Source organism: Patella vulgata, chromosome 3 (genome assembly GCF_932274485.2).
Source record: "Patella vulgata chromosome 3, xgPatVulg1.2, whole genome shotgun sequence".
NCBI classification, from domain to species: domain Eukaryota; kingdom Metazoa; phylum Mollusca; class Gastropoda; family Patellidae; genus Patella; species Patella vulgata.
In genome coordinates this window covers 6,348,595-6,376,471 of record NC_065881.2, presented here as the reverse complement: position 1 = coordinate 6,376,471, position 27,877 = coordinate 6,348,595, and the positions used below count along the sequence as shown (strand labels likewise).

At 36.3% G+C, this 27,877-nt stretch overlaps 1 protein-coding gene across 2 annotated transcripts; it reads right to left on the bottom strand.

Moving 5' to 3' along the window:
* Nucleotides 1–228: 228 nt before the first annotated feature.
* LOC126815891 (NEDD8-activating enzyme E1 regulatory subunit) lies at nucleotides 229–27,877 on the bottom strand. 2 transcript variants are annotated; one of them, XM_050541926.1, is made up of 20 exons: nucleotides 27,751–27,877; nucleotides 26,357–26,460; nucleotides 25,228–25,288; nucleotides 24,532–24,562; nucleotides 23,756–23,827; nucleotides 22,344–22,423; nucleotides 21,143–21,252; nucleotides 20,038–20,147; nucleotides 19,799–19,861; nucleotides 18,140–18,203; nucleotides 16,706–16,797; nucleotides 13,810–13,869; nucleotides 12,776–12,836; nucleotides 11,592–11,740; nucleotides 9,265–9,318; nucleotides 3,514–3,553; nucleotides 2,642–2,728; nucleotides 1,822–1,961; nucleotides 1,147–1,217; nucleotides 229–438 (listed from the first exon to the last, which is right to left on the bottom strand). In XM_050541926.1, exons 1-20 carry the CDS (start codon nucleotides 27,807–27,809, stop codon nucleotides 279–281), a joined length of 1,668 nt encoding a protein of 555 aa, XP_050397883.1. In that variant the 5' UTR covers nucleotides 27,810–27,877; the 3' UTR covers nucleotides 229–278. The 2 variants fall into 2 exon arrangements, with proteins under 2 accessions (XP_050397883.1, XP_050397884.1); XM_050541927.2 differs by lacking the exon at nucleotides 9,265–9,318.

Sequence of the window (27,877 nt, the reverse complement as noted above, 5' to 3'; positions counted from 1 at the left end):
ATTTCAGTTTACTCTCCATCTAGTGTTCTGTTATGTACACGGTGGTCCTTAGTTTTTTTTGTTCCATCTGACCAACTAGGCATCACTCAACTTGCCAAATCTGCATATGGCTTGAAATATTCCAATGCAGGGATCAATCACGCGACCTCCAGACTAGTGAGTCAGTGTCTTACCAACATAGCCACCGTGGCTCCCACTGCAGAAAAGTAAAACAAACGCCAGGTAATATACTATGAAAACCAAGAGCTATATTTTATTGTACAATATTTATATATAATTTATAAATCTAATGTTGTTGATGATTGTTTCATGGCGTTATAGATGTAAGTATTATTGATGGGTAGAAATTGACTTGTGACCATTTTAATAGCTTCTTGAGCGGCTACACCACCTATATAAGCTGATATTGTGTGAAGTTCCGAGGCACCATATCTACACCTGTATAAAATACAAATAATCACGTTTCAATTTTATAGAATGTTGAAGGAATTACCACAAATAAAGTCACCTTTTCGGCCTCTCATAGTATAAATACAAGCCAACAGTGAGGCTGATCTCCCCCGCTGAAATCCCAAAATAAATAGATGACACATATTATAATTAATAGGAAATTAATTTTTTTTCAAAGGTTACAAGGAATCGAACAAATTATCAACTATACACTAAGTTACATCACTCTCTATCAGATAGAATCAAAGTTATCTTGTCCTAAAGCATCGACCCATGAAATTGCTTAGCTCTGTTTAGCTTTAGCTTGAAATGTTAATCATTGAACTCAATCAATTTTATAAACATGAGGGTCTGCATTGACAGACAGGTTAAGGACCATCGTGCCCAAACTGGGTTGAGCGACAACGCAGATAGAAAATGATAAATTAAATGTTGAATCATGAACTTAAATATGTCAACATATTCTGTCAGCGTGGATGGGTGAGTGGGTAAAGATCTATCTGTAGGTTATTCATTTGGACGCAAGTGTTGATATTTTGTGACTGTCCCTTAGAAATCATAATCTACATTAACACCTTGGACCGTATAATCCAACTTTTCAAACTATGTTTAAGAATATTAGTCTTCAGGTTGGATATACAATGGATTTGAAGGAAGTGTGTTTTTTGGCCTTGATGTTGTAACTTTAAAACTTACATTTCATGAATATAATCATCTTTAACTGTAGAAGATATAGACCAATCTTGTAATAACTTTGATAAACATGCCTGAAAAATATATACCGGTACATAATATTGTAAGGTCACTGCAACACTGGATAAATATATTGTAATTCCTTTAAACCCTAGGAGCCAAGAGGTTGTGGGTTCAATAAGTGTGTTGGCAGAGAGAGAGAGAGAGAGAGAGAGAGAGAGAGTTTATGTGCACTGGACTCAAACAAGGTCATTTGGGGACTAACATATGGTTCAATTTTATTCACTTGCGCGTAGGGGTCTATAGCAGTGGGAGGAAACCAGAGGACCCGGAGAAAACCCACAGGGATGGACAGGCGACCTTACTCCTTGTCACATACACCCGGGGATTTGAAACCATACCAGTTGACTCAATGACAGACCTTATGATACAACGTGCTCATTTTAACCATTCCGCCACCGAACCCCTCCTGCTGACACAAAAAGATCATGTTCTTGAGTATTTCATGTACCTTTAATTCTGTTATATCTGATAAGATTATGCTCTAGAGTATTTCAAACAAATTTACAAAGAACCTTTAATTCTGTTATATCTGATTCTACCTGTTGTGTATAATAGCCCGGGTAGTGGTTATATTTCTGACACAATAAGATTATGCTCTAGAGTATATACAAGTACCTTTAATTCTGTTATATCTGATTCGACCTGTTGTGTATAATAGCCAGGGTAGTGGTTATATTTCTCGTAGAATTTATCTACAGATCGTAGTAACGTATAAAATACCACGTCATCACCATCTTCATCCTCTAAATGTTGACCTACAATAATATATTTAATATTTTAATATTTATCTTCAAAGCCCTTTTAAAAATCGAGAGAGAGAGATCGAGAGAGAGAGATTTTAATGTCCACTCAACACAAACTAGGTAATTTCGGGACTAACACATGGTTCAAATTTTATTTCAAATGGCTTGCGCATATTGGTCTTTAGCCGTGGGAGGGAATTGGAGGACCTGGAGAAAACCCACGAGGTTGGGGTTTTAACGTCCACTGGACACAAACTAGGTCACAAACATATGGTTCAATTTTATTTCAATAATTCGCTTGTGCGTAGGGGTCTTTAGCAATGGGAGGAAACCGGAGGACCCGGAGAAACCCCACGAGGTTGGATAGTCCACCCTACTCCTTGTTACGTACAACCAGGGAATCAAAACCATGCCAGTTCACTCTATGACAGGAGGCCTTATAGTACAACGCACACACGCTAACCATTCAGCCATAAAACCCCCACTTAGACGAGGATAATTCGTCCCAACAGACAATTCGTCCCCGGACAATTCATCCCCAATATTCCGGGGTCGAATAGCCATAGGGGTCGAAGATTTCTAAGGGACTAATAGTTCTGATACGAATTGTCCGTAGACGAATTGTCCTCAGGGAGGAGTTGTCTGGGGACAAATTGTTCACAGACTTATTGTCCTAGAGTCCTATATCCTACCTATTAAAGTTAAATTTGCAGTTTCTGGATTATATTCTTCCTTTAAACTTCTACATCTTATTACACGAAGAAAGGCAGAATTACGACCTGAAATAAATTATCGGCAATTGTTAAAAATATCATTAAAGGGGCATTATGTAAGATTACATAAAATGAAATGGGGTTTAATGTCCTACTGTTCTGCTCCTAAACTGGGCTAATGAAGACGGGCATATGCCATACAGTGTGCTATGAGTGAAATTTTACCCAGGCAGAGACGCTACGGCCTACTTTTATATCGAATTCCAACTGCCAAGGGATCTTTTACGTGCACGCCAATTTGTACACGGGACCTCGGTTTTTCATCCCATCCGAATGACTAGACAGCTGTCCTTGTCAGGCCCTCCGTCCTGCATCACTGACAAGGGGAAACAACGCCAGAAAATCTGGATGAACTTTTTCGGCCAATGCAGGGATCGAACACCCAACCTCCAGGCTAGCGAGCTAGTGTCTTACCCACTTAGCCACATGATCCCCCTATCATTAAAGGGACATTAGGTAAGATTAGATAAAGAGCTGTCAGTACTAGCTCTAATAGTTAAAAAATAGATAATGAAAAGAGAACATGTTGAAAATTTCAGTCAAATGGCTTCACTCGGAGTTGAAATTTACCTGTTGCAGGTAATACGGACATTCGGGTTTCTGTTATCGAAAGGATATGTTGACTTAATTTCAAGTTTCGTCAAAATCGGAAAAAAATAGTGACCAGTAGTGTCCACGAACAAAGTGTGGACAGACGGGTGGACGGACAAGGGCATTATACATCCACGTGAATATGTGACCGTATAAAAACATATTTTACACTTAGAGATGGTATTAAACTTATTACTTACAAAATGTTTTGATATCTTTTTCACTAATACTACAAGGGTTCTGAAAATAATAGAATTTATACAACAATTAACATCAGTTAAAATTATTCCATTCTAGAATAGATAGAGAAATACATGTATAAAAAATGCTGTGTGTCAGATTAAGATATTTATTGAAAAATACAAAATAATCACATAAAAAAAATATGTATTAGAAATTTTATCTCATTTAAAGACCAGGAAAACGGGTGAAATTTTTATTTATGGTAGATTAGAATTAAAGATACATTATGGGAGATTAGATAAAGAACTGGCAGTTATCATTGTAATAGTTAAAAACTAGATAATGTAAATGGATTATGCTGAAAATTTTCAGTCAAATTGCTTCACTCTAAGCCGAAAAATCCTTAATTTAAAATCTTTGTAGCCTCCGATTGTTATTGTTAGCGCTGTCACGATAAGTAACAAAGTCTTGATTATCCATTTTTGTGTTTAATCATCAACAGATGTTGAACAGCAGATCGGATTCAAATCCAATGAAAATCTGACAGATAAGATGGCATTGAGAGTTGATTACGGTCTTTTCATGTTAATAAATGTATAATTTAGATGAACATTTAAGGCCTAAAGAAAGACCTTCAATAGGCAAATTATCTCTTGCATAATGCCTGTTTACAGTTGTTTTAATCTGTGCAGTTTCCAACTCAGTCTAAGAAAGTTTCTTTATATCCATCATAAGGCTCACAACGGACACCTTCTTAATTAAAGATGGATTATGTACGAGCTAAAGCTGCCCATCAATAGGCAGAAACATACATTATGCAAGAGTTAAATCTGTCTACTGCAGGTCTTTCTTTGGGCCTTAAATGTTATATAAATTATCAATTAAACATTTATTAACATGACAATACCATAATCAACTTTCAATTAGAATGGTTCGGCCATTTAATGATTTAATTTAAAAATGGAGAAGTGAGGCTAAGACTCAAATAACCAGCACCGTTGTTACCACAATAAACAATCAATGCACACATCTTGTCAAAACTATAAACATTGATAACTTCGACCAGAATAAAGTAATTTGAATGAAATTTTCAATATATTTTTTTTCTAAATCTTACACAATGTATCTTGAAAGTCACTGATTGTCACTTTTATTTTTGGGACATTTCCAATTTTTCACGAATCAATTCACTCGAAAATGTCCTCAAATTGATTATTCAACATTTTAAGAAAACAAATGAAAAGCCCCGGTCGGGGAAGAACGATCTAAGTCACTTTTTCAACGAACCCCACATCAAACCAAGGCCCTTCTGAGCCAGTGGGAAACAGACTCTCTTCCAAAATACAATTATCCATACCGTAGGACAACTGCATAGTAGTTGTATTAAGGCAAATCCTATAGGCACTGGGTTTGTAACGGAGGGAGTGGTAAATCATATGTAATAATATGTCGCGTTTCTATTGAACCGATGAATCTGATATGAAGAGCCCCGGGGAAGAACAATCTAAGTCACTTTTTCAAAGAACCCCAGTTAATGGCGCCATCTGGTAGCAAATTGCATAAACTTTCTGTGGAACAATCAATTTCAGGTAAAAACGATCGAACCAAGGCCCTTCTGAAATGGCCTCCCGGACAAATACAAGTCCATCGTACCCTTTATTTAACCTTAATTTGCCTGAAAAGTTGAAGTCAGTTGTACTGGTAATTATGATTCGTATTAAACATCATTTTGAAGTTGTAATTAAACCCACTCGTTGTTCTGTTCGCGTCAAGCATTCTCGTCCAAAAGTCTATTTTGCCTTTTATGCGAAAAGACAAAAATGTGACTTGGATCGTTCTTCCCCTGGACTCTTCAAAATCAAACTATCAACGATACATAATCTCCCAGCTTAGACATGGATTAAAATTAGCTCAAACTATCAACGATAGATAATCTCTCGTCTAAGACATGGATTAAAATTAGCTCATCTAAAATAAGCCCCATATACATTGAATGAAATAAAGCGAGGTAAATAAATCTTCACTTGTCTATCAGCGGCAATACTATATACCGGAAAACACTGGAAAACTACCGGAAAACACCATTTTATACTGAATACCAGAAAACACTGGAAAAACACTAAATACCGGAAAACACACTAAATACCGGGAAATACCCTAAATAGGTAACCCGGAGCCTGGTCCTCTGTGTGCCTGGGTTAGGGTTAGGGTTAGTTTCCGGTTTATAGTATAGCCCTTCTCCGGATTACCTATTTAGAGTGTTTTCCGTTATTTAGTGTGTTTTCCGGTATTTAAGGTTTTTTACGGTATTCAGTATAACATGGATTACCTATTTAGGGTGTTTTCCGGTATTAAGTGTGTTTTCCCGGTCTTTTACGGTATTCAGTATAACATGGTGTTTTCCGGTATATAGTATAGCCCTCTATCAGGATTATATGGAATAATGTTGTCTATCAGGATTATATGGAATAATGTTGTCTATCAGGATTATATGGAATAATGTGCAATAATTGCAGGAAAATGCTGAATACCATGCACACAGCATGCAGGTTGATTATCTTGATATAACCAGTTCATTAATTAATTTTCTTGAAACCTGAAAACATTCAGAAATTACAAAGGCCAGAATAAAATTCACAGTCTCTTGAGTAGAACCCATTCATAGGTTCAGTAGTCACTACAGTTTCATCACTACATTATCGTGTTTGACCGAATAAAATGAAATGAAATGGGGTTTAACGTCCTACTATTCTGCTCCGAGTGGGCTAATGAAGACAGGCATACACCATACAGTGTGCTATGAGGGAAATTTTGCCTGCACAGTGGCCCTACAGCCTACTCTTATATCAAATTCCAACTGCCAAGGGATCTTTTACATGCATTCCAATGTATACACGGGACCTCGGTCATCCGAAGGACTAGACAGCTGTCCTTGTCAGGCCCTCCGTTCTGCACCACTGACAAGGGGAAATCCTGATGAACTTTCTTAGCCAACACCGGGATCAAACCCGCAACCTTCAGACTAGCAAGCCAGCATCTTTCTCACTTAGCCTGATGAACAAATATCACTGACTGTCCCCTTTTACAGTTTCGTACATTATACTACCGGACTTGGACTTATTGATACTACCCACTCACCCTCCATTTCATCATTGCTATAACCAAGTTTTATTTCGTCTGAAAAATACAGTAACGATTTACCTTTGTCATTATCAAGAGATCGGGCACTAATTTAATTAAACACGATAATTTAAACAGTTCTAAAGTATTATTGCAGGTTGATTTACCTGTAAGTTTCTGGTTATTGTTATAGCTTTCAAGATAACAGATTTTCAAATCTCAAGATCAAAGAGCTGGTTTTGCCAAGATGAGGAATTATATGAAATGATTATGAGTATATGATTATTTGTGTATTCTGAATTATTATCTTAATTCATTTTTTAAACTTATTTCATGATTTTAGGATATTCTCTCATATTCAAACTTATTTCATGGTTTTTAGGATATCGTCTCATACAGAAAGTGAAATATTCATGATAAAATACAAGACCAACTGTTAAAACTCAGATACAGGTACTCCATAAGTCAATCTGATTAAAACACAGATCCTATTTCGTTTCGTTTCTTATGTTTCCAAATTAGCCAATGAAACGGTCTGTTACGGCGAGTTCTTGGCGTGAGGTGCACGGAACTCGGGGTAACCCAGTAGAAACATCACGCTGATTGCTTATTCAAATGTCTGACGTCATAGTGTCAAAAGCCACTCGTATGACCTCTGACGCGACCTTACACTACAACTGGTCAGATCTTTATGAAGTAGAGGCCATCATAAGTATAAAAAAACGAAATGAAACATAGATTTCTAGAATCAACATGAGTCCACACATGAAGAACTACCAATACTATTTTTATCGTCATCCAGCACATGAATTTCTTTGCTTAGAGTTTTCCTGAATTAAGATAATATCGTTTCAGTAAATGTCTGTGAATTTGTTTGATTTTAATCTGGGATTAGTCATAAATAATTATGCAACAAAATTCAAATCATATTCAAAATTTATAAAATTAAAACCAAATCTTGAAATGTTTAGTAACTGATTTAAAATAAGTGGCGAATTAGAACTAGAACATTCGAAAAAATCAACAAACAAATATTGATAGATTTCATTTTTAAAAAAAGTTAAATATATTGTAATTATAGTTTTTAAAAACTCTGCCATTCCCATCGCTGAATAATAAGTTAAACTGAAATTGCATGAATGGATGGATTATAAAACTGATTCTATATCATATGAAGGATATACAACGCAGGACAGAAGCATGCACAGTGCAAGAATTATAAAACTTCTACACTCAATATGAATTAAAAACTCATTTTTGAATTTATAAAGACAAATTTCTGCAATATTTTGAAAATTTAATAATCAACTTAAGGGACAATAACACTCTTGTTGGCTTGACAGCTCCAGAAAATAAATAATAGCTTTATTCTAAGTACTAGATGTTTAAGGGCCCTACCTGTTGTGTAAATTATCCATTACATCCTATTTTACTTGTCCAGATGGTTCGAAAATATTTTAAAATCCAAGTCACATTTGAAAAGGTTTACGTTAGGCTTTTCAAATCATTTAGTTGAATTTTTCCAATTTTTTAAATTAGATGTGTTAAGATGAAATTTGTATCATCAATTAATTGGAATATTGTAAAATAGTACAATTTGTTGACCAGAATAAAGATTGGGATATATTATTCAGTTACAACAAGAGTGGTATTGAGCCTTTAATTAGATTTGGGAAAGATTAATTTGTATGTTATGTGCATCATTGGTATCCAGTGTGATCTCATTCTGTTTCACTCAACTAACACCAGGGTTCACCAATGAGGGAGACACATATTCAAATTATCTGCCCTTGATGACTGTGCTATTTTTATCAACCAATCAAAAGAATTGTTAAATACAAAGGAAGTTGGCAAAGGGAATTAACTCTTCTCTTGTTGCAACAAACAATCCAGCATATTGTTGTGAACGTAAGTAATGAGGCCAAAACTGGTTGGTAAACTGTTTTTTGATTGGTTCATAGAATCAAGCTACAATCAAGGGCAGATAATTTGAATATGTGAAAACCCCATGGATGAACCTAGGGTATATTGAAGTAGAACGGAATGAGACCACTGGGGATACCAAGGATGTGTTATGTCACGACGAAGTTGAGAATAGAATGTTTTATAATTCAATTAAACTCCAATTGGCTAGACATCTTTGATGTGGGTCAAAAATAAAATTCTTGTTTTCATTGGATTTATTTTGTGGTGCGACAATGTGCTTTTTAAAAAAAGAATATTACATCGATAGATAAAGCCAGAGTTGAAATACCACCATGTTGACACAGTAAACCAAAACTAAACTAAAATCAGTAAACAAGCCAACTTGATCTTAATCTTACAAAGCCTGCCCCCTCACTAATCGAGAGAGAAACAGGGTTTAACGTCCACTCGACACAAACTAGGTCATTTCAGGACTAACATATAGTTCAATTTTCTTTCAATAATTCGCTTGCGCGTAGGGGTCTTTATCAGTGGGAAGAAACCGGAGGACCCGGAGAAAACCCACGAGGTTGGACAGGCAACCTATTCCCTAATCGAAATACCACGCACGATCAATCCAATTGATTTTACTTTATTTTGCCGTAAATCAAAGAAGTTTAGCTCCTTTAAACGATGAGAAATCTAACTTTAAAGTTACGATAAAGTAGAATAAAAATAATAACTGAATGTAGAAGACTGGATGTTTTAAACTGGTTGCAACCTAGCAGAGGTTCATCCTACAATATAAATATAAATAAATTGTCACCAATATGGTATCACATTTTCTTTTTGTTTGTAAGAGAAATTCAGCAACTCTTGACGTGATGTGCATGGTAGTAGAAATGTTTCCTGAAATCTGTGGTGACAAATGGAAATCCAGCCATGTGCCTACCAATCTGATAAAAACACAGATCTTATTTCGTTTCGTTTTTTATAGTTCAAAATTTCGTTTTACTTGTCTTTACTTCACTAGGATCTAGAAGAGTTGTTACAGAACCCACGTTCTGGATGATATGACGGATTAGCCAATGAAACAGTCTGTTACGGCCAGTTTTTGGCATGAGGTGCTTGGAACTGTGGGTAACCCACTAAAAACCACAACACTGATTGGTTAATAAAATGTCTGACATCATAAGGTCAAAAGCCACTTGTATGACCTCTGACGCAACCTCCAAGTACAACTGGTCAGATCTTCATGTAGTGTAGGCCATCGAAAGTATAAAAAACCGAAATATAGATCAGTATTTTATTCAGATTGTGTGCATACAACTCTTTTTCAAACCTAACTGAATCTTTTTCCTTATAAATTTGTAAGAGCATTAATGCTATGTACTTACGAGCTATATAAAACTTAATAAATTCAAACATTATTTTCAAAATGAAATCATAGAAGTTACCTGACACACAGCATAAAAAAAATTATAAAGTTTATAATTAAAATCCCATTTTCATTGAGGCTGTATTCTCACGGAGCATAGCTAAGATAGTATTGTTAATCTTTTAGAGGCATTTAATAACTGGATAGAGTAATAAACTATAACACATACTTATGGATAAACAATTTTCAAGTACAGTAACAAATGAAATGAAATGGGTTTAATATCCTACCTTTTTGCATCGACTGGACTAGAGAAGACAGACGTACAGTCACTCTAATAAATCAGTAATTTTTCTTCCATAAGTATATGTTATAGTTTACTGCCAGTATTGCTAATGATAAATATTGAAGTCAGAGATATGCCGCTGTGGAATGCGACTTCAATGAAGATAACTTTGGAGGCGAATCCACGCCGCCCTCTTCTGGATCCGCCCCTGAACTTTAAGATGTACAACTGGAATATTTCTGCATCATGAAAATAATTCAAAGGGCCATAGAGAAAGAACAGATCATATTATTACTGCTTTAAATAAATGACAACCTGTGAAAATTTGAGTCAATATTTCAAAATATTAATTGAAAGCCATAGGAGACATAATGTCTTCTGTAGCCTATATGTGTCCAAGTGTTGGCCAAGAAAGTTCATCAGACTTTTCTAGCGTGGTTCCCCCTTGTCAGTGATGTAGGGCAGGGGCGTGGCACGGACAATGTACAGTCATTTGTATGGGACAAAAAACTGATGTCCTGTGTATACTTTGGCGTACACTTAAAGATCCCTTGGTAGTTGGAATTCGATATAAAAGTAAGCTGTAGCACCGACATCAGGTCTAAATTTCCCTCATAGCACACAGTATGGCGTATACCCATCTTCATTAGCCCAGTCTGAGCAGAACAGTAGGACAATAAACCCCATTTCATTTTATTTCATTTCATATAAATGTGCATGTTAAAGATCCTTTGGCAGTTGGAATTCGATATAATAGTAGGCCGTAGCACCGCTGCCCGGGCAAAATTTCCCTCATAGCACACTGCATTAGCCCTGGCTGGGACCACGAAAACGGGCATACGATATACAGTGTGTTATGGCTGTCTTCATTCGTCTAATTAAAGCAGAAAAGTAGGAAGTGATTTCAAAGGTTCCTTTAAGCTCTCTCATCAACTCCAGCTGTACAGTATGTTTAATGTCACAATCTGATTAAAACACAGATCCTATTTCATTTCGTTTTTTATAGTTCAAAATTTTGTTTACTTGTTTTTACTACACTAGGATCTAGAAGAGTGTTATATTAGCCAATGAATCAGTTTTTTATGGGATTAGCCAATGAAACAGTTTGTTACGGCAAGTTTTTGGCGTGAGGTTCCCAGAGCTGTGGGTAACCCATTAGAAACATCAATCCTGATTGGTTAATCAAATGTCCGACGTCATAGAGCCAAAAGCCGTTCGTATGATCTCTTGACACGACCTTCCACAACAACCGGTCAGAACTTCATGTAGTAGAGGCCATCAAAGTATAAAAAAAAACGAAACGAAATATAGACCTGTATTTTAATCAGATTGGTGTAACGTCACATTCTATATTAAAATAAACCAAGCAGTATCATTAAGAAGACAAATAAAAAGGTTTCACATACTTGACCTAGTTCCTGTAGTAACGTATGAACTCGACGTGTTACAGCAGCTATATCTCTAGCGGCCTGATCACGATATACTGATTGTAACCTGATGTAACGTTCAGAATCTGATGTCATATCTGGTATAGTTCCTCGAACAGGCAGCGCACCTTTAACAGGAAAAATCATACATTGCCAGGCAACACAACATACAACAAATCTAATTTTTTTATTTCTGACTAGTCTAAGCAAAAAATGAAATGAAATGTGGTTTAACGACCTACTGTTCTGCTCCCACTGGGTTAATGAAGACGGGCAAACAGTGTTCTATGAGGGAAATTTTGCTCGGGCATCGGCGCTATGGCCTACTCTTATATCGAATTCAAAATGCCAAGTGATGTTTTACGTGCACGCCAATATGTACACGGGACCTCGTTTTCTTGTCATATCCGAACAACTAGACAGCTGTCCTTGTCAGGCCCTCCACCCTGCACCACTGACAAGGGGAAACCAAGTCAGAAAATCCCAATGAACTTTTCTTGGCCAATGAAGGGATGGAACACGTGATCTCCAGGTTAACGAACTAGCGTCTTACCCACTTCCCCAGATATGATATTCACCTAATGAACATCTATGTCAATGAACATTCCACTTCAATCTTTGCCAAGTTTAACATCCTAATTTTATTAGAAGCAAGATAATTGTGTCCTCAAGTCTAGACAACCCAAATTGCTTATCTCGTAATGATTTTTACTAATTTTTAAACAAAGGTTTGGTATAAAACGAATGTGGAAGAAATTAGTGCTAGATACACAAGATTAAATGATACTTGGGTTACAGTGTATAAAAAGTATTAATTTTTAAACAAAGATTTGATATTGAATTGATGTGAAAGAAATTAATGCTAAATACACAAGATTAAATGATACCCAGGTGAATGAATGAAATGGAGTTGTATGGCATGTCAACAATAAAAGATACACCTCAGGTGTTGTTGGAGATACTAAGCTGTGCTGCTGCTTGTTTAAGATTTTCCATAAAAAAACATACATGCTATAAATTTCTAAAAGAAAATAAAAACCCTACCCCCAATACATTCACAAATAAACTACAACAATATCCACCTATTAAAAATAAAAACACACAGAAACAAAACTTGACGTGTGTTATAGCGTGTTATTTCACTTAATTTTGGATGACCTTACCTTGACCTTCATGTTCAACAAAATCTTTTACAGCTCGTGTTAAAATCCAAAATGGTCTACTCTGAAAACACAAAGAAAGTAAATTAAAGAGAGAAAGAGAGAGATGGGGTTTAATGTCCACTCGACACAAACTAGGTCATTTCGAGACTAACATAGGGTTTCATTTTATTTCTATAATTCGCTGGAGAGTAGGGGTCTTTAGCAGTGGGAGGAAACCGGAGGACCCGAAGAAAACCCACGAGGTTGGACAGGCGACCCTACTTCTTGTCAGGTACAACCGGGGATTCGAAACCACGCCAGTTGACTCAATGACAGACCTCATGATACAGCACGCGCGTGCTAACCATTCGGCCGTCCATCCCCCTAAAAGCAAATTAAAGTTTACAACAAACAGTGTATATGGTTCGCAATAAGTGCAAAATTTGAAAGGAAATTATTATATTTTAGAAACAAGCCGTTTGCCAACATTTTGCAATAGATGGACGGAGAACGGAGAAAATCAATATGTCTCATCCTTTCATTGTCCCAATGTTTCACATCGAATTTTAAAAAAAAAAATGTTTGAAATGTGGCCGTGTATAAAATAAAAACTCTTCATATATCCATCCAGTCTTTATCAATTGAAGAGCCCTGGGAAAGAACGTTCTAAGTCACTTTTTCAACGAACCCCAGTTAATGGCGCCATCTGGTAGCAAATTGTATAAGCTTTCTGTGGAACAATCAATTTCAGATAAAAACGATTGAGTCACATCGAACCAAGCCCCTTCTGAAATGGCCTCCCAGACAAATACAAGTCCATCGTAATTATTTGACCTTAATTTGGCTGAAAATTGGAAAGTCAGTTGTTGTACTGGTAATTATGATTCGTATTAAACATCATTTTGAAGTTGTAATTAAATCCACTTGTTGTTCTGTTCGCGTCAAGCCTTCTCGTCCAAAAGTCTGTTTTGCCTTTTATGCGAAAAGACAATATTGTGACTTAGATCGTTGTTTCCCTGTGTAAAATATTTTTAAGAGGAAGATATTTATCATACCTCTGATGTTAAATTAAGACATAAAGGATCTTGAAATAATTTCTGAACATCTGATGGTACCTAAAAGTATAAATTAAAATTTATCATAAATTCTAATATAACTATAATTACAATAAACAAGAACCATCGTACTATGGATCAAGGACTCACTATGATGTCATTGCAGCCATCTTGGAATTGTGACCTCATACCAAAAGAAAGAGAGAGAGAGAGAGAGATCAACATCCACTCCACAGAAACCAGGTCAATAATTTGTTTGCATGTAGGGGTCTTTAGCAGTGGGAGGAAACCAGAGGGCTCGGAGAAAATCCATGAGTTTGGACAAGTGATCCTACTCCTTGACACGTACAAGCAGGGAGTCAATGACAGACCTTATGATTTCACACACATGCGTTAAACCTCTAGACCATGCAACCCACCTCAATAACACTTGGGGACCAGTTCTTGGTCTAAACAAGCCAACAGTGAGGCTGATGTCCCCCGCCGAAATCCAAAAATAAATAGATGACACATATTTATTAATCGCACATTTATTTTTTTCAAAAGTATCGAGCAATCAAACTATACACTAAGTTTCAGCACTCTCCATCAGATAGAATCAAAGTTATCTTGTCCAAAAGCATCGACTAATGTAAATCATTGAACTCAGCCATGACATGACAGCAGAGAATATTCATTATCGAACTAAGTCAAGGTATTGATGTAATAAAGCTATACACCAAGTGTCCTCACTCTCACTTAATTCGAACTAAAGTTATCGTGTCCCAAAGCATCAACCAATCAAATTGCTTATCCCTGCTTACCCTAAGCAGAAAATTCTCATCTTCAATCTCCATCAAGGCATTCACCTATCAGACACCTACGCCAAGTGTGAACATTCTAACTCAACTAGAATGAGAGTTATTGTGTTCCAAAATCTTGACCAATCAAATTGCTTATCTCTGCTTAACCTAAGCACAAAATGCTCATGTTCGAACTCCATCAAGACATTGACCTAATTAACACCTACACCAAGTTTGAACATTCTACCTCAATTAGAAGGGGAGTTATTGTGTTCCAAAGTCTCGGCCAATCAAATTGCTTATCGCTCTGCTTACCCTAAGCAGAAAATGCTCATTATCGAACTTAGTCAAGGTATTGATGTAATGAAGCTATACACCAAGTTTCATCACTCTCACTTAATTAGAACCAAAGTTATCGTGTCCCAAAGCATCAACCAATCAAATTGCTTATCTCTGCTTACACTAAGCAGAAAATGCTCATCTTTGAACTCCATCAAGGCATTGACCTAATAAACACCTACACCAAGTTTGAACATTCTGGCTCAGTTAGAGAGAGTTATTGTGTCCCAAAAAGTGTGACGGACGGACAGACACACCGATTTTAATAGTCCCCTGCTTTCTTCGAAAGACAGGGGACAAAAATACAAATATTATATAATAAAGAAGTTAAATAACATTTGCAGGAAAACGGAATATGAAAATCGATTCCCTCCTTCCACTACTTATTTATGAGGGCTATCCAGTTATATATCAGCTAAATTGCGATAAAATAATATTTTATATCAATAATTATTATAGCTTGTGCCATCGTGTATTCTATGCCGTTGATTGTGTGTCAACCGAATAATTATTATCTAGTTTATATGCTAAAAACTGTATCACCAAAGGGGGATAATTTAGATAACAAGGTATTACTGTAATGAAACTATACACCAAGTTTCATCAATCTCACTTAATTAGAACTAAAGTTAGGGTGTCCCAAAGCATCAACCAATCAAATTGCTTATCTCTGCTTACCATAAGCGGAAAATGCTCATCTTCGAACTCCATCAAGGCATTGACCTAATCAACACATACACCAAGTTTGAACATTCTAGCTCAATTAGGAAGAGAGTTATCGTGCCCCAAAGTATCAACCAATCAAATTGCTTATCTCTGCTTACCCTAAGCGGAAAATGCTCATCTTCGAACTCCATCAAGGCATTGACCTAATAAACACATACACCAAGTTTGAACATTCTAGCTCAATTAAAAGTTATCGTGTCCCAAAGCATCAACCAATCAAATTGCTTATCTCTGCTTACCCTAAGCGGAAAATGCTCATCTTCGAACTCCATCAAGGCATTGACCTAATCAACACATACACCAAGTTTGAACATTCTAGCCCAATTAGGAAGAGAGTTATCGTGTCCCAAAGCATCAACCAATCAAATTGCTTATCTCTGCTTACCCTAAGCGGAAAATGCTCATCTTCGAACTCCATCAAGGCATTGACCTAATAAACACATACACCAAGTTTGAACATTCTAGCTCAATTAGGAAGAGAGTTATTGTGTCCCAAAAAGTGTGACGGACAGACAGACGGACAGACAGACGGACAGACGGACAGACAGACAGACAGACAGACAGACAGACAGACAGACAGACAGACAGACAGACAGACAGACAGACAGACAGACAGACAGACAGACAGACAGACGGACAGACAGACGGACGAACCCATTTTAATAGTCCCCTGCTTTCTTCGAAAGGCGGGGGACAAAAAGGTTTAAAGAGTGTCATCTTCCTTTCAAGTCAACCCTGGAGCTACTCATAAAAAGTGGGAAGAAACTGGAGGACCTGGAGAAAACCCACGAGGTTGGACAGGTGACACTACTCCTTGACACGTACAACCGGGGAATCGAAACCAAGCCAGTTGACTCAATGACAGACCTTATGATACAACGCGCACCCACTAACCATTCGGCCATATTTATGAAATTATCTTTCTTCTTTTGACAAAATCTGATCTCATGAACGCTAATTTGTTTAAATTTATAAATTCTTTCCTACTAATGTATATCTTTATGTTTTTAATCTCTGTAACCTAGAAACGCCTTTCTAGAAAAACTTACTGAAGTAGGATGTAACGCTGTATTAACATTTCTAACAGCTTCATCAAAGTTTTCTTCATCTTCTGGAACACCATCTTTATTTTTTAACACACCTGTTAATTAAATGATATAATATAGTCGTATAAATTATTGATTAAGCTGATAATCAATGAAATCAATACCTGTTGATTAGATGATATAATATAGTAGTATAAATAATTGACTAAGGTGATAATCAATGACATCAATAAGTATTGTAATGGGGATATAATTTGTGCATTTATTCATTTATTAATTCATTCATTCATTTAATGTCCAATGTGTTGTTTTAATAACTTATTTAAATTTCAATAAATTTCTTTTAATACCGATTATACCTGAAGCCATTGTAACTTGGTAACCGATGGTGGACAGCCAACTCATTAATAGTTTAGACTGTATGATAAGGCTTCATCCTTATTATTTCTATTATATGTAATTAGTATCTTAAATGTTTTATTAACTGTGTATATTTAATTTAATCCTTAGATACGAGCTTCTTTAAATACCGAATTGTAAATTCATTCAAAATTCTAGGTTTTATCCCGTTTCCAGGACAGTCACTCTGCCTGTCGGACTTGCTGTTCTGTGTTTGATTCAAGATTCTAGGTTTTATCCCGTTTTCAGGACAGTCACTCTACCTGTCGTACATGCTGTTCTGTGTATATGATATTTTATGTTTTCCGTTATTAAACAGTTTAAAGGATAATTCCAGTGTGTATTTATTACCAAAGATTTACACTGTTACAATATATCAATCCTATTTCATTTCATCTTTTATAGTTCAAAATTTCGTTTTACTTGTCTTTACTACACTAGAATCTGGAAGATTTGTTATATAACCTGTGTTATGGATGATATGAGTGATTAGCCAATGAAACGGTCTGTTATGACAAGTTTTTGGGGATGAGGTGCACGGAACTTTGGGTTAACCACTAGAAACGTCAACGCTGATTGATTAATCAATGTCTGACGCATCCTTCCACTATAACGGGTCAGATCTTCATGTAGTGTAGGCCATCGAAAAGTTTAAAAAAACAAAACGAAATATAGATCTGTATTTTAATCAGATTGATTTCATTTTAACTACGCAACTGATCGTTTAGGCAACCATTCAAATAGTGTGCAATAATGTAAGAAAACAGCAATGACAAGAACATTCCAATATACCGCTTCTTTATTCTGGAACTCACTACCTCAAACTGTGAAACATGCGTCTTCAAGCTTTATCTTCAAAGTGGAGTTAGTAAAACATGTTAAATCTTTTAACCCCCATGTTAATTACTGTTGTCCTCTGAATGTATGATTATTTTTTATTTTTTTATTTCTTGTTTGTTTGATATTTCTCCATTATATAAATGATATATATGCATTTCATTATTATTAAATCTTGTTAAATAAATTTAGGATACTTACCATTTCTAATAAGTTCTTTAAGCTGTGATTTTTCTTTATAGATTTTAGGAAGTTGTCCACCATGCTGGAATACATAATAACATAACACACTTAACAATTTAAAATTTGGAAATAAAATGATCTGGGGTTTAACGTCCCACTGTTCTGCTCCGACTGGGCTAATGAAAAAATGTGGTCTAAATGCATATTACATTCAGGAAACTTTTTTTTTTGATAAGTCTCCACATTTGTTAAAACTTCAGTAAAACAGGACATTAAACATACATTATGCAAGAGCTAAATCTGTCTATTGCAGGTCTTTCTTTAGGCCTGAAATGTTATATAAACTATTAATTAGACATTAACTAACTTATCCAGACCATAATCAACTCTTGATGTCATCGCTAGAACCCGATCTGCTGCTCAACGCTCATTGATGATTAAATCAAAATATGGATAATCGAGACTATGTTTTTTATCGTACTGACTTTACTAATGATGATTGAGGCTAGGCCCAAAATTCAATCACTATATTCTCTGTTCAGGGTGGATCAATTTGACTGAAATTTTCAGCATATTCCCTTTACATCATCTAGTTTTTAACTATTATAATGAGAACTGCCAGCTCTTTATCTAATCTCCCATAACGTGTCTTTAATTAATCCCCATTTGTTTCATTTTTCTGTTCAAACCTTCACCAACATTTTACATAAATTCCTATTCAGATGAACCATACTTCACTTCATATTCACCAATTGAAACACTGACCTTCTTAAAGGACAATATTAGTGTCAGCCATATCACATATGTGATAGAGCTGGTTAAACACGTTCCAAATATAATTTTAACACAGAGATCATTGCTACGATAGATGCCTAACGAAGATTTAAAGAAACGGATGTGACGAAAGCAAAAGGAAAACACGAGGTATCCTTCTATATAACTGACTGAAGTGACAAGTGATAACAGATACATTGGTGAATATAATTTTAACACAGAGATCATTGCTACGATATATGCCTAACGAAGATTTAAAGAAACGGATGTGATGAAAGCAAAAGGAAAACACGAGGTATCCTTCTATATAACTGACTGATATGACAAGTGATAACAGATACATTAGTGAATTTCTGCTCACTAATAATTCCTTCGAAGACCAAAAGTTGTTATGTGAGGCTGTGAGAGGATATCTAATAATTCAAAGAAGTAATTGAATGTTACTAGATAAGAGAACATGAGAAAAATAGAAATAGCCCCTACATTCCCTTGTTTTTATTCATTTTATACTTAATAAGAATATGGTGTTGCAAGGACTTTTTCTATTTTTCTCGTTTTTTCTATTTGGAACATGTTTAATGGGTTCTATCACATATATGATAATGACTGACACCTATATTGTCCTTTAAAGCAACAGGCTTGGTTTGAACTTCTTCATTCATTAATCTAAACTAAAAAATACATGTATCGAAATGATGGAATTTCGAGTTCTTTCATGCCTGATTTCACAGTTTACTATCTACTATATCCCTGAAAGGACAATTTAGGACATTTGGAAAATAGCGTCGGACATGTCCGGAATATACGGGCGAAATCCCATCACTGCCGTCCAGCTATATCACGATAATTCAACAATAATAAGCTTGTTTGTAAATATTAATAATAACAAAATAATATACTAACCGAATCTTTCCACTGTTGTAAATATTTATATAAAACTATTAACCAGGGAGTGTGGGAATGATCCTGAAATGAAATAAAATGAAATGAAATGGGGTTTAATGTCTGATTGTTCTGCACCGACTGGGCTAATTTGATTTAGATGGATGTTAAAGATGAAAATTTGATTTAATGCAAATCAGGGGTCAATAAAAAAAAGCCTTTAGATAAGATATTTGTTGTAACTATTCAATGTTTACTACCTTTTTATTCATACTAGACATATCTAACGAATCACATAATGTAACAAAGGCTGGGATTGGTCGATCTAATCGTAAATCTTCATGTGTACTGTCGGGATGAGATTCAATAACTGAAACAAATAAAAAATAATCGTAGAGAGAGAGGGAGAGAGTTTAACATTCACTGGGGGGACTCAAACTAGATCAATTCGGGACTAACATATACTTCAATTCTATTATTTCAATAATTTGCTTGCATGTAGGGGTCTTTAGCAGTGGGAGAAAACCGGAGGACCCAGAGAAAATCCATGAAGTTGGACATGTTACCCTACTCCTTGTCATGTACAAGTGGGACTAACATATCGTTGAATTGTATTTCAATAATTCGCTTGAGCGCAGGGGTCTTTAGCAGTGGGAGGAAGACCCACAAGATAGGACAGGCGGCTCTACTCCTTGCCAAGTACAAGTATGGAATCGAAACCATGCTACACATTAACCATTCGGCCACAAAGTTTCATCACTCTGGAAGAATCAAAGTTATCTTGTCCCAAAGTATCGAATAATGAAATTGCTTAGCTCAGTCAAGACATTCACCTAATGAACCTCAACATCAAGTTTAAACATTCTACCTCAATTAAAAGAAAGTGTTATTATGTTCGTAAGTCTTGACCAATTAAATTTCTTATATGCTCAAAATATGCTCATTATCAAACTTAGTCAAGGTATTGATGTAATGAAACTATACACCAAGTTTCATCACTCCCACTTTATTGCAACTAAAGTTATTGTGCCCCAAAGCATCAAAGTGTGACAGACGGACAGACAGACAGACAGATCCATTTTAATAGTTCCCTGATGATTCAAATAGTAGCTGATCAGAATATCGTTATGTTCCCACGGTTACATGAGAAAATTAACGATAGTTTCTACTACATAGATTTATCAAATGTCCGAATAAGTAATATAAATTTTTGTTATTTATTTTGCCTGGCATTTGTTATTATTCAATGACTGGTTTATGTAATTTATGAGGCAAATAAATGACCATTTTAATTCAAATAAATGGTTTTTCGTATGTGCAAAACATAGCCATTCCAGAGCACGGAGGATACAAAAGTAAGTATACCATTATGTTCTTTAACAACCAGACGTATATAACCAATAAAACCATAGCAACGACATATCAACAACGGTACATGTAGATTCCATAATAGTTCTCCCAGCAGTAGTAATGACCTAGAAAAAAGAACATGTTTTAATATTCTCAATATTAACAAGGAAAATGTTTTGATTTCTTTACGCAATATACATAATTATCACAAACACTGAACATTAAAATGCAAAGAATCTTATTCTACAATGAAGTAATAGTAATAAATGGAATAAAATAAAATGGGGTTTAACGTCCTACTGTTCCGCCCCTGGCTGAGCTAATGAAGACGGGCATACGCCATACAGTGCTATGAGGGAAATTTGGCCGGGCAGCGGCACTATGGCCTACTCTTATATCGAATTTCAACTGCCAAGGGATCTTTTACATGCACACCAATGTATACACGGGACCTCGTTTTTTTGTCTCATCCAAATGCCTAGACAGCTGTCCTTGTCAGGCCCTCAGTCCTGCGCCACTGACAAAGGCAAACTATGTTGGAAAATCCCAATGAACTTTGTCGGCCAAGGCAGGGATTGAACATGGGACCTTCAGGCTAGCAAACCAGCGTCTTACCCACTTAGCCACCGTGGCTCCCTAGTAATAAATGACATGTAGGAACAATTTCTGACTCTGGCAACAGGATCTAAATCTTCATAAAAAGTAAAAGCATTTGTTCAACGACTAATTTCAAAGGGAGCACTGGCATTTTCATTGCTGTCGAGATGTACTGTCAAGACCAGATATTGCAAGCCATATGAATGAGATAGAGAGAAAAGGGGTTTAACGTCCACCCGACACAAACTAGGTCATTTCGAGACTAACACCTGGTTTAATTTTATTTCAATAATTAGCATGCGCGTAGGGGTCTTTAGCAGTGGGAGGAAACCGGAGGACTCGGAGAAAACCAACAAGATTGGACACGAGACCCTACTCCTTGTCACGTACACTTGGAGAATCGAAACCCCGACTGTTGACTCAATGACAGACCTTATGATGCAGCGCGCACATGCTAACCATTCGACCATCCAAACCTCATAAGAATGTTTTAAATATTACATTTAAAAAACGAGACAGAGTTTGCATCCTTTGATTGGCAGTTTATTCTACTAGAGTGCTTAACATAAAGTAGAAGTATCTGTAAATTATTATAAAAGAAAGATTTGCTCATTCTTACTTTTCATGCATATTGGTAGCTATCACAATTGTAAATGATGCAAAGAAGTCCAGATTATTTTCTATAAGATTTGATGGAGACTGAAAATATATAGAAATAAAATTACATTAAACACATTGTCTGATCTTAACATCCAACAATTTGTATGGATATATAATTAATGAATTCATATCAATCAAAGAAACCATAATTCAAATTCTGAGTACTAATAATGTTTACTGTAAAGGTGCACAGGAATAATAGAAATGAAATGAAATGGGGTTTAACGTCCTACTGTTCTGCTCCGAACTGGGCCAATGAGGACGGGCATACGCCATACATTGTGCTATGAGGGAAATTTTGCCTGGGTAGCGCCACTACGGCCTACTCTTATATTGAATTCCAACTGTCAAGGGATCTTTTACGAGCATGTCAATGTGTACACGGGACCTCAGTATTTCGTCCCATCCGAACGACCAGACAGCTGTCCTTGTTAGGCCCCCTGTCCTGCATCACTGACATGGGGGAATCATGTCGGAAAATCTGGATGAACTTTCTTGGCCAATGCAGGGATCGAACACGCGACCTCCAGGCTAGCGAGCCAGCATCTTACCCACTTGTCCACCGCACAAATAATAAACAAGAACATTTATACGCATGAAGTATTTGCAAAAAATAAACCAGTGGATACCATGGAAGATACGTCCATATTTTGCAATCAGGGGTTAGAATCCAGTAAATTATGGTGTGAAATGTGCGAATATCGACAGGAACTGAGATCTTTGGGATATAAAAATATATCTAAAGTTTCATCTCTAGAGTATCCACAACTTTCGTAATACATACTTTTACAATATTTGTTTGGGCAGTTTCGCTGTTCCCAAAATTCAACCTCAACCTTCATTAGGCGGTAACAGTGATATATTTAAACGTTTTTAAAATCTGATTAAAACTATGATCTCTAGAGGGTCCACAAGCTAAAAATGTGATTTATCGTACAATCAGGGGCCATAATCCATGAAGTCACAGTCCGATACATGCCAATTTCGAAAGGACCCAAGATCTTTGGGAGATAAACCTATATTTCAAGTTTCGTCAAAATCCAATAGAATTTGTGACCTGTAGAGTGTCCCTAAACAGATTGTGAATGGATGTCCAGATTGAGAGAGAGGGCGAAATGTTGTTTAAAGTCCACTCAACACAAACTTGGTCATTTTGGGACAAACATATGGTTTAATTTTATTTTAATAATTCACTTACGCGTAGGGGTCTTTAGCAGTTGGAGGAAACCGGAGGACATGGAGAAAACCCACGAGGTTGGACAGGCGACCCTACTCCTTGTCATGTACAACCAGGGATTTGAAACCATGCCAGCTGACTCAATGACAGACCGTATGGACATGGGAGATATGTCCATATGAAAAACAACTAACCTCTTCTATAAAATCTCCTGATACATCTTCGTTTAATTCTGATAAAAGTTCTGTAGCTGTTCTTGCCCTTGACTAATAAATAATAAATAAAACCTTGGTACAATCCATTTCAAAAATAAAATAGGGAATAATGTCTTACTGTTTGCACGAAATGGGCTAATAAAGACATCATGTGCAATGCAGTGTGTTATGAGGGAAATTTTGCCAGGGCAGTAGCGTTACATTCTATTCTTATTTTGATTTGTAAGGATATCATTAAAGATACATTATGGAAGATTAGATAAAGAGCTGAGAGTTCTCACTATAATAGATAATGTAAAGGGAATATTCTGAAAATTTCCGTCAAATTGCTTCACTCTAAGCCGAGAAATACTTGATTGTCATTGTCAAGTCTCGATTAACCGTTTTTGTGTTTAATCATCAATGGCTGTTGAACGGTAGATCAGATTCAAATCCAATGCAAAGTATTTCCGTCATTTTGGCTTCACTCCACTGTAATCTTACGCATGTATGGACATAAAAATTGGGCAGAAATATTGTCCTATAAAATTCATGGGTAATTCCCCAGGACCTCACGTCAACCTTGACACTGTCTCTTCCCTGGGTCCCACACTGCTCAAATTCCTGAACATGCCCCTGCCATATTCTTCCAGCCCTAGTGACATCTATTTCAATGAATGCTAATGGTTCGTTCGTTCCTAGAGTTTAACATCCGCTTCCACCAAAGGTGATATCGCCGACTTATTATGGTTATTATATACTATATGTTTACTTACACTTCCAATGCTCTCTTTTGACAAAAAGAAACTGAAAAAAAAAACCCAAATTGTGTATAAATTGAGGAATAAGCCTTCATAAATGAATAAATTGAGACAACAAGTGGTTGCCAGGCAAGATGAAGATACACCCACATTTTGCAGGGGTGGACAGACAAGGGGCAATAATCCATGAAGTTACAGTACAATACATTTCAATATCGATAAGAACCGAGATCTTTGGAATATAAACCTATATTCCAACTTTAGTAAAAATTGTAGAGTGCCCTCAAACAAAATGTGAACAGACACACGGACGGAAAGAGGAGACGACAATATACGTCTACAGCACACTGCTTGCAATATATGCACATCTTGATTAATCCAGTTGGTACAGAAAGTAATATCTAAACCATACCATTTCAATTGATGTCAACCAAAGTTGAACCCATACCGAACAGGAATGATGGTCTATGCCACATGATGAAGTTGAACCCATCACTTATAGGAATCGGACTATGCCATATGATGAAGTTCAACCCATCCTGTATAGGAATTGGTCTATGCTACCCATCCAGTATTGGAACTGGTCTCTGCTACATGATGAAGTTGAACCCATCCCTTATAGGATTTGGGCTATGCTACATGATGAAGTTGAACTCATCCCTTATAGGATTTGGTCTATGCTACAAGATGAAGTACTAGAATTTAACTTACTTATTACCCACATCTTCTCCTTGTACCTTATGTTCATCTACTATCGTGAATGATCCAATACCTGTAATACAATTAAAAGAGAGTGATAAATGGGGTTTAACGTCCACTCAACACAAACCAGGTCATTTCAGGACTAACGTATGGTTCAATTTCATTTCAATAATTCACTTGCACATAGGGGTCTTTAGCAGTTGAAAATTTCAGTCAAATTATTTTATTCGGAGCGAAATTATGAATGTTTGAAGTAGAGTAAATAATCTTTATTGTCAAGTAGGCCTAACATTGATTTGATAATGAAAGAAGTTTCTAGTTTCAATTATAAAGTTAAACGAAGATATGACAGACAATTCCAATTCATTTAATATCTAAGCCATTCGTTGACTAGAGGGTTGATCTATGGGCTTTGTCTAAATAATAATTTATATAAAATTCAAATAGGACGATTTAGCTCTTACATAATGTATTTATAAATGTAGGGTAGACAGGCCTGGAAATAACAGTTTTACATGTACCGGACAAAATGTCAGGCACTAATGAAATAGTACCTGACATTTTCAACTAAGAGCCGGACATGTATTAATAATATCAATAACAAAAGACAAATCAGTGCCTGACAAAGCCTGAATCTGTGCCTGACATTGTCAGTGACAGGTGCCTTATTTCCAGGCTTGAGGGTAGATCTAATACAGTCCGCAAAATAAAATTGATGTGCAATAAATATTATATGACAAAATATGTCAATCTGATTAAAACACCGATAGTATTTCGTTTCGCTTTTTATAGCCTACTTGTCTTTACTACACTAGGATCTGGAAGAGTTGTTATATAACATGCGTTCTGGATGATGTGAGGGATTAGCCAATGAAACGGTCTGTTATGACAAAGTTTTGGCGTAAGTTGCACGGAACTGTGGGTAAACCACTAGAAATGTCAACCCTGATTGATTAATCAATATCTGGCGTCATAAGGCCAAATGCCGCTCGTACGACCCCTGACACGATCTTTCAGTACAACCAGTCAGATCTTCATGTAGTGTAGGCCATCGAAAGTATAAAAAAACGAAACGAAATATAGATCTGTATTTTAATCAGATTGAAAATACGTTTAAATATAAAGAATTTTCTTTTACCTGGTAAAATGAGATTTTTTAGTATCTCTGTTCCTGTGGCTGTAGCATTTATCAAACACACTCGAGCAGATTCTAAAGCTGATTGGCCATGATCCCCCCATAATCTGGTGGTAATAAAAGAAGAATTATGGTACGGTGCATAATGATGTTCAATTTCAAAATAACAGCAGACAATAAATGCCCCTAGTCCTTGCTTAAAATTAGAATAGAAAACAAAAAACGCTTGATTAACTCTACTGTAAGAGAGGGAGAGAGAGAGGATTATGTCCACTCAACACAAAACTAGGTCATTACGGGACTAACACATGGTTCAATCTCTATTTCAATAATTCACTTGTGTGCAGGGTTCTTTACCAGTGGGAAGAAACCGGAGGACCCGACGAAAACCCACGAGGTTGGACAGACGACACTGCTCCTTTTCACGTGCAAGCAGGGTTTAGAAATCACACCATTTGACTTAAAGAAAGGCCGCATGATCAAAGAGCAATTCCCCCGTCCCCCCCCCCATTAATATGAGTCGATTATCAAAGTTATTTCGACAGTGGCAATGTGGTCTCTCTCTCAATGATATACATGTATGTCATGAATTAGGCCTTTTCACTGATCTGTATAACTATTATTTTCCACCCGAATATGCCTATATGACATCACAGAGTATTAAAGGGTTAATTCATTTCTATTAACATGTTAATCTCATTCATACATTAACCAGTCAAATTGTTAACTGATCTTTGCCCTGAAGGCATCCAATCGTAGCTGAAAACAAACACATCAGTATATCTCGACGTTTTTAGCTACATATACGTTCTCGTAGCTTTGGCATGAGATGAGCAGTAACAGTGTGGTAATACGATTTACCTAAAACTAAAACTACCATTTCATTTATATCGATAAAACTAAAAGACAAGAGAAAATAAGGTTGGGGGGATGGCCTAGTGGTCTAGAGTGTCACGCTTCAAACTCTAGCTGGCCGCTTACGTCTGGCTTGCGGTTGTGGTTTTGATCCCTGGTGTGTGCGTATGTGACTTAGAGATTCAGATAGGGGCGCCTCCTCAACCTTTTTCTTGTCGGTTTACTCTGGGTACTCCGGTTTCCTCCCACAAGACCCCTGCGTGTGAGCCAAGATATCACCTACGGTGGAAGCGGACGTTAAAAACACCAAGATCAACAAGAAGAGAAAATACCACTTAGGTAGGCTACTGGTATTGGCACAATGCCTGACAGCCCAGAGATTTAGAGAACTGCAGAAAGAAGGTACCGGTAGTTGATATATATTTGTTTGGAACTTATTCATAAACAGCTATCTTTAATTTAATAAATCACAACCTAATCGATGTCTCATAATTCAAGACTTTATAGTCTGGTATATTTTGTTTATAATTCATTTAATTTACCTCAGTTGTCGATCATATTTGTTGTTCTTGTCAAGACCACTTTTAGTGACAGCAGCCATCTTGAGGGCAGATAACTCTAGTAGGGCAATTCAGGAAAGCAACCCCAGTTTTATGATGTTTAAAAAAC

What these genes read in the sequence shown, in the direction of transcription:
- LOC126815891 (XM_050541926.1), bottom strand. Translation starts at nt 27,809, where the DNA reads ATGGCTGCTGTCACTAAAAGTGGTCTTGACAAGAACAACAAATATGAT. An exon ending in CAAAAGAGAGCATTGGAAGT is followed by an intron (nt 23,828 to 24,531) that starts GTAAGTAAACAT and finishes ATTATTTATTAG; the next exon opens with TCAAGGGCAAGAACAGCTAC. An exon ending in TACAACAGTGGAAAGATTCG is followed by an intron (nt 18,204 to 19,798) that starts GTTAGTATATTA and finishes TATGTATTCCAG; the next exon opens with CATGGTGGACAACTTCCTAA.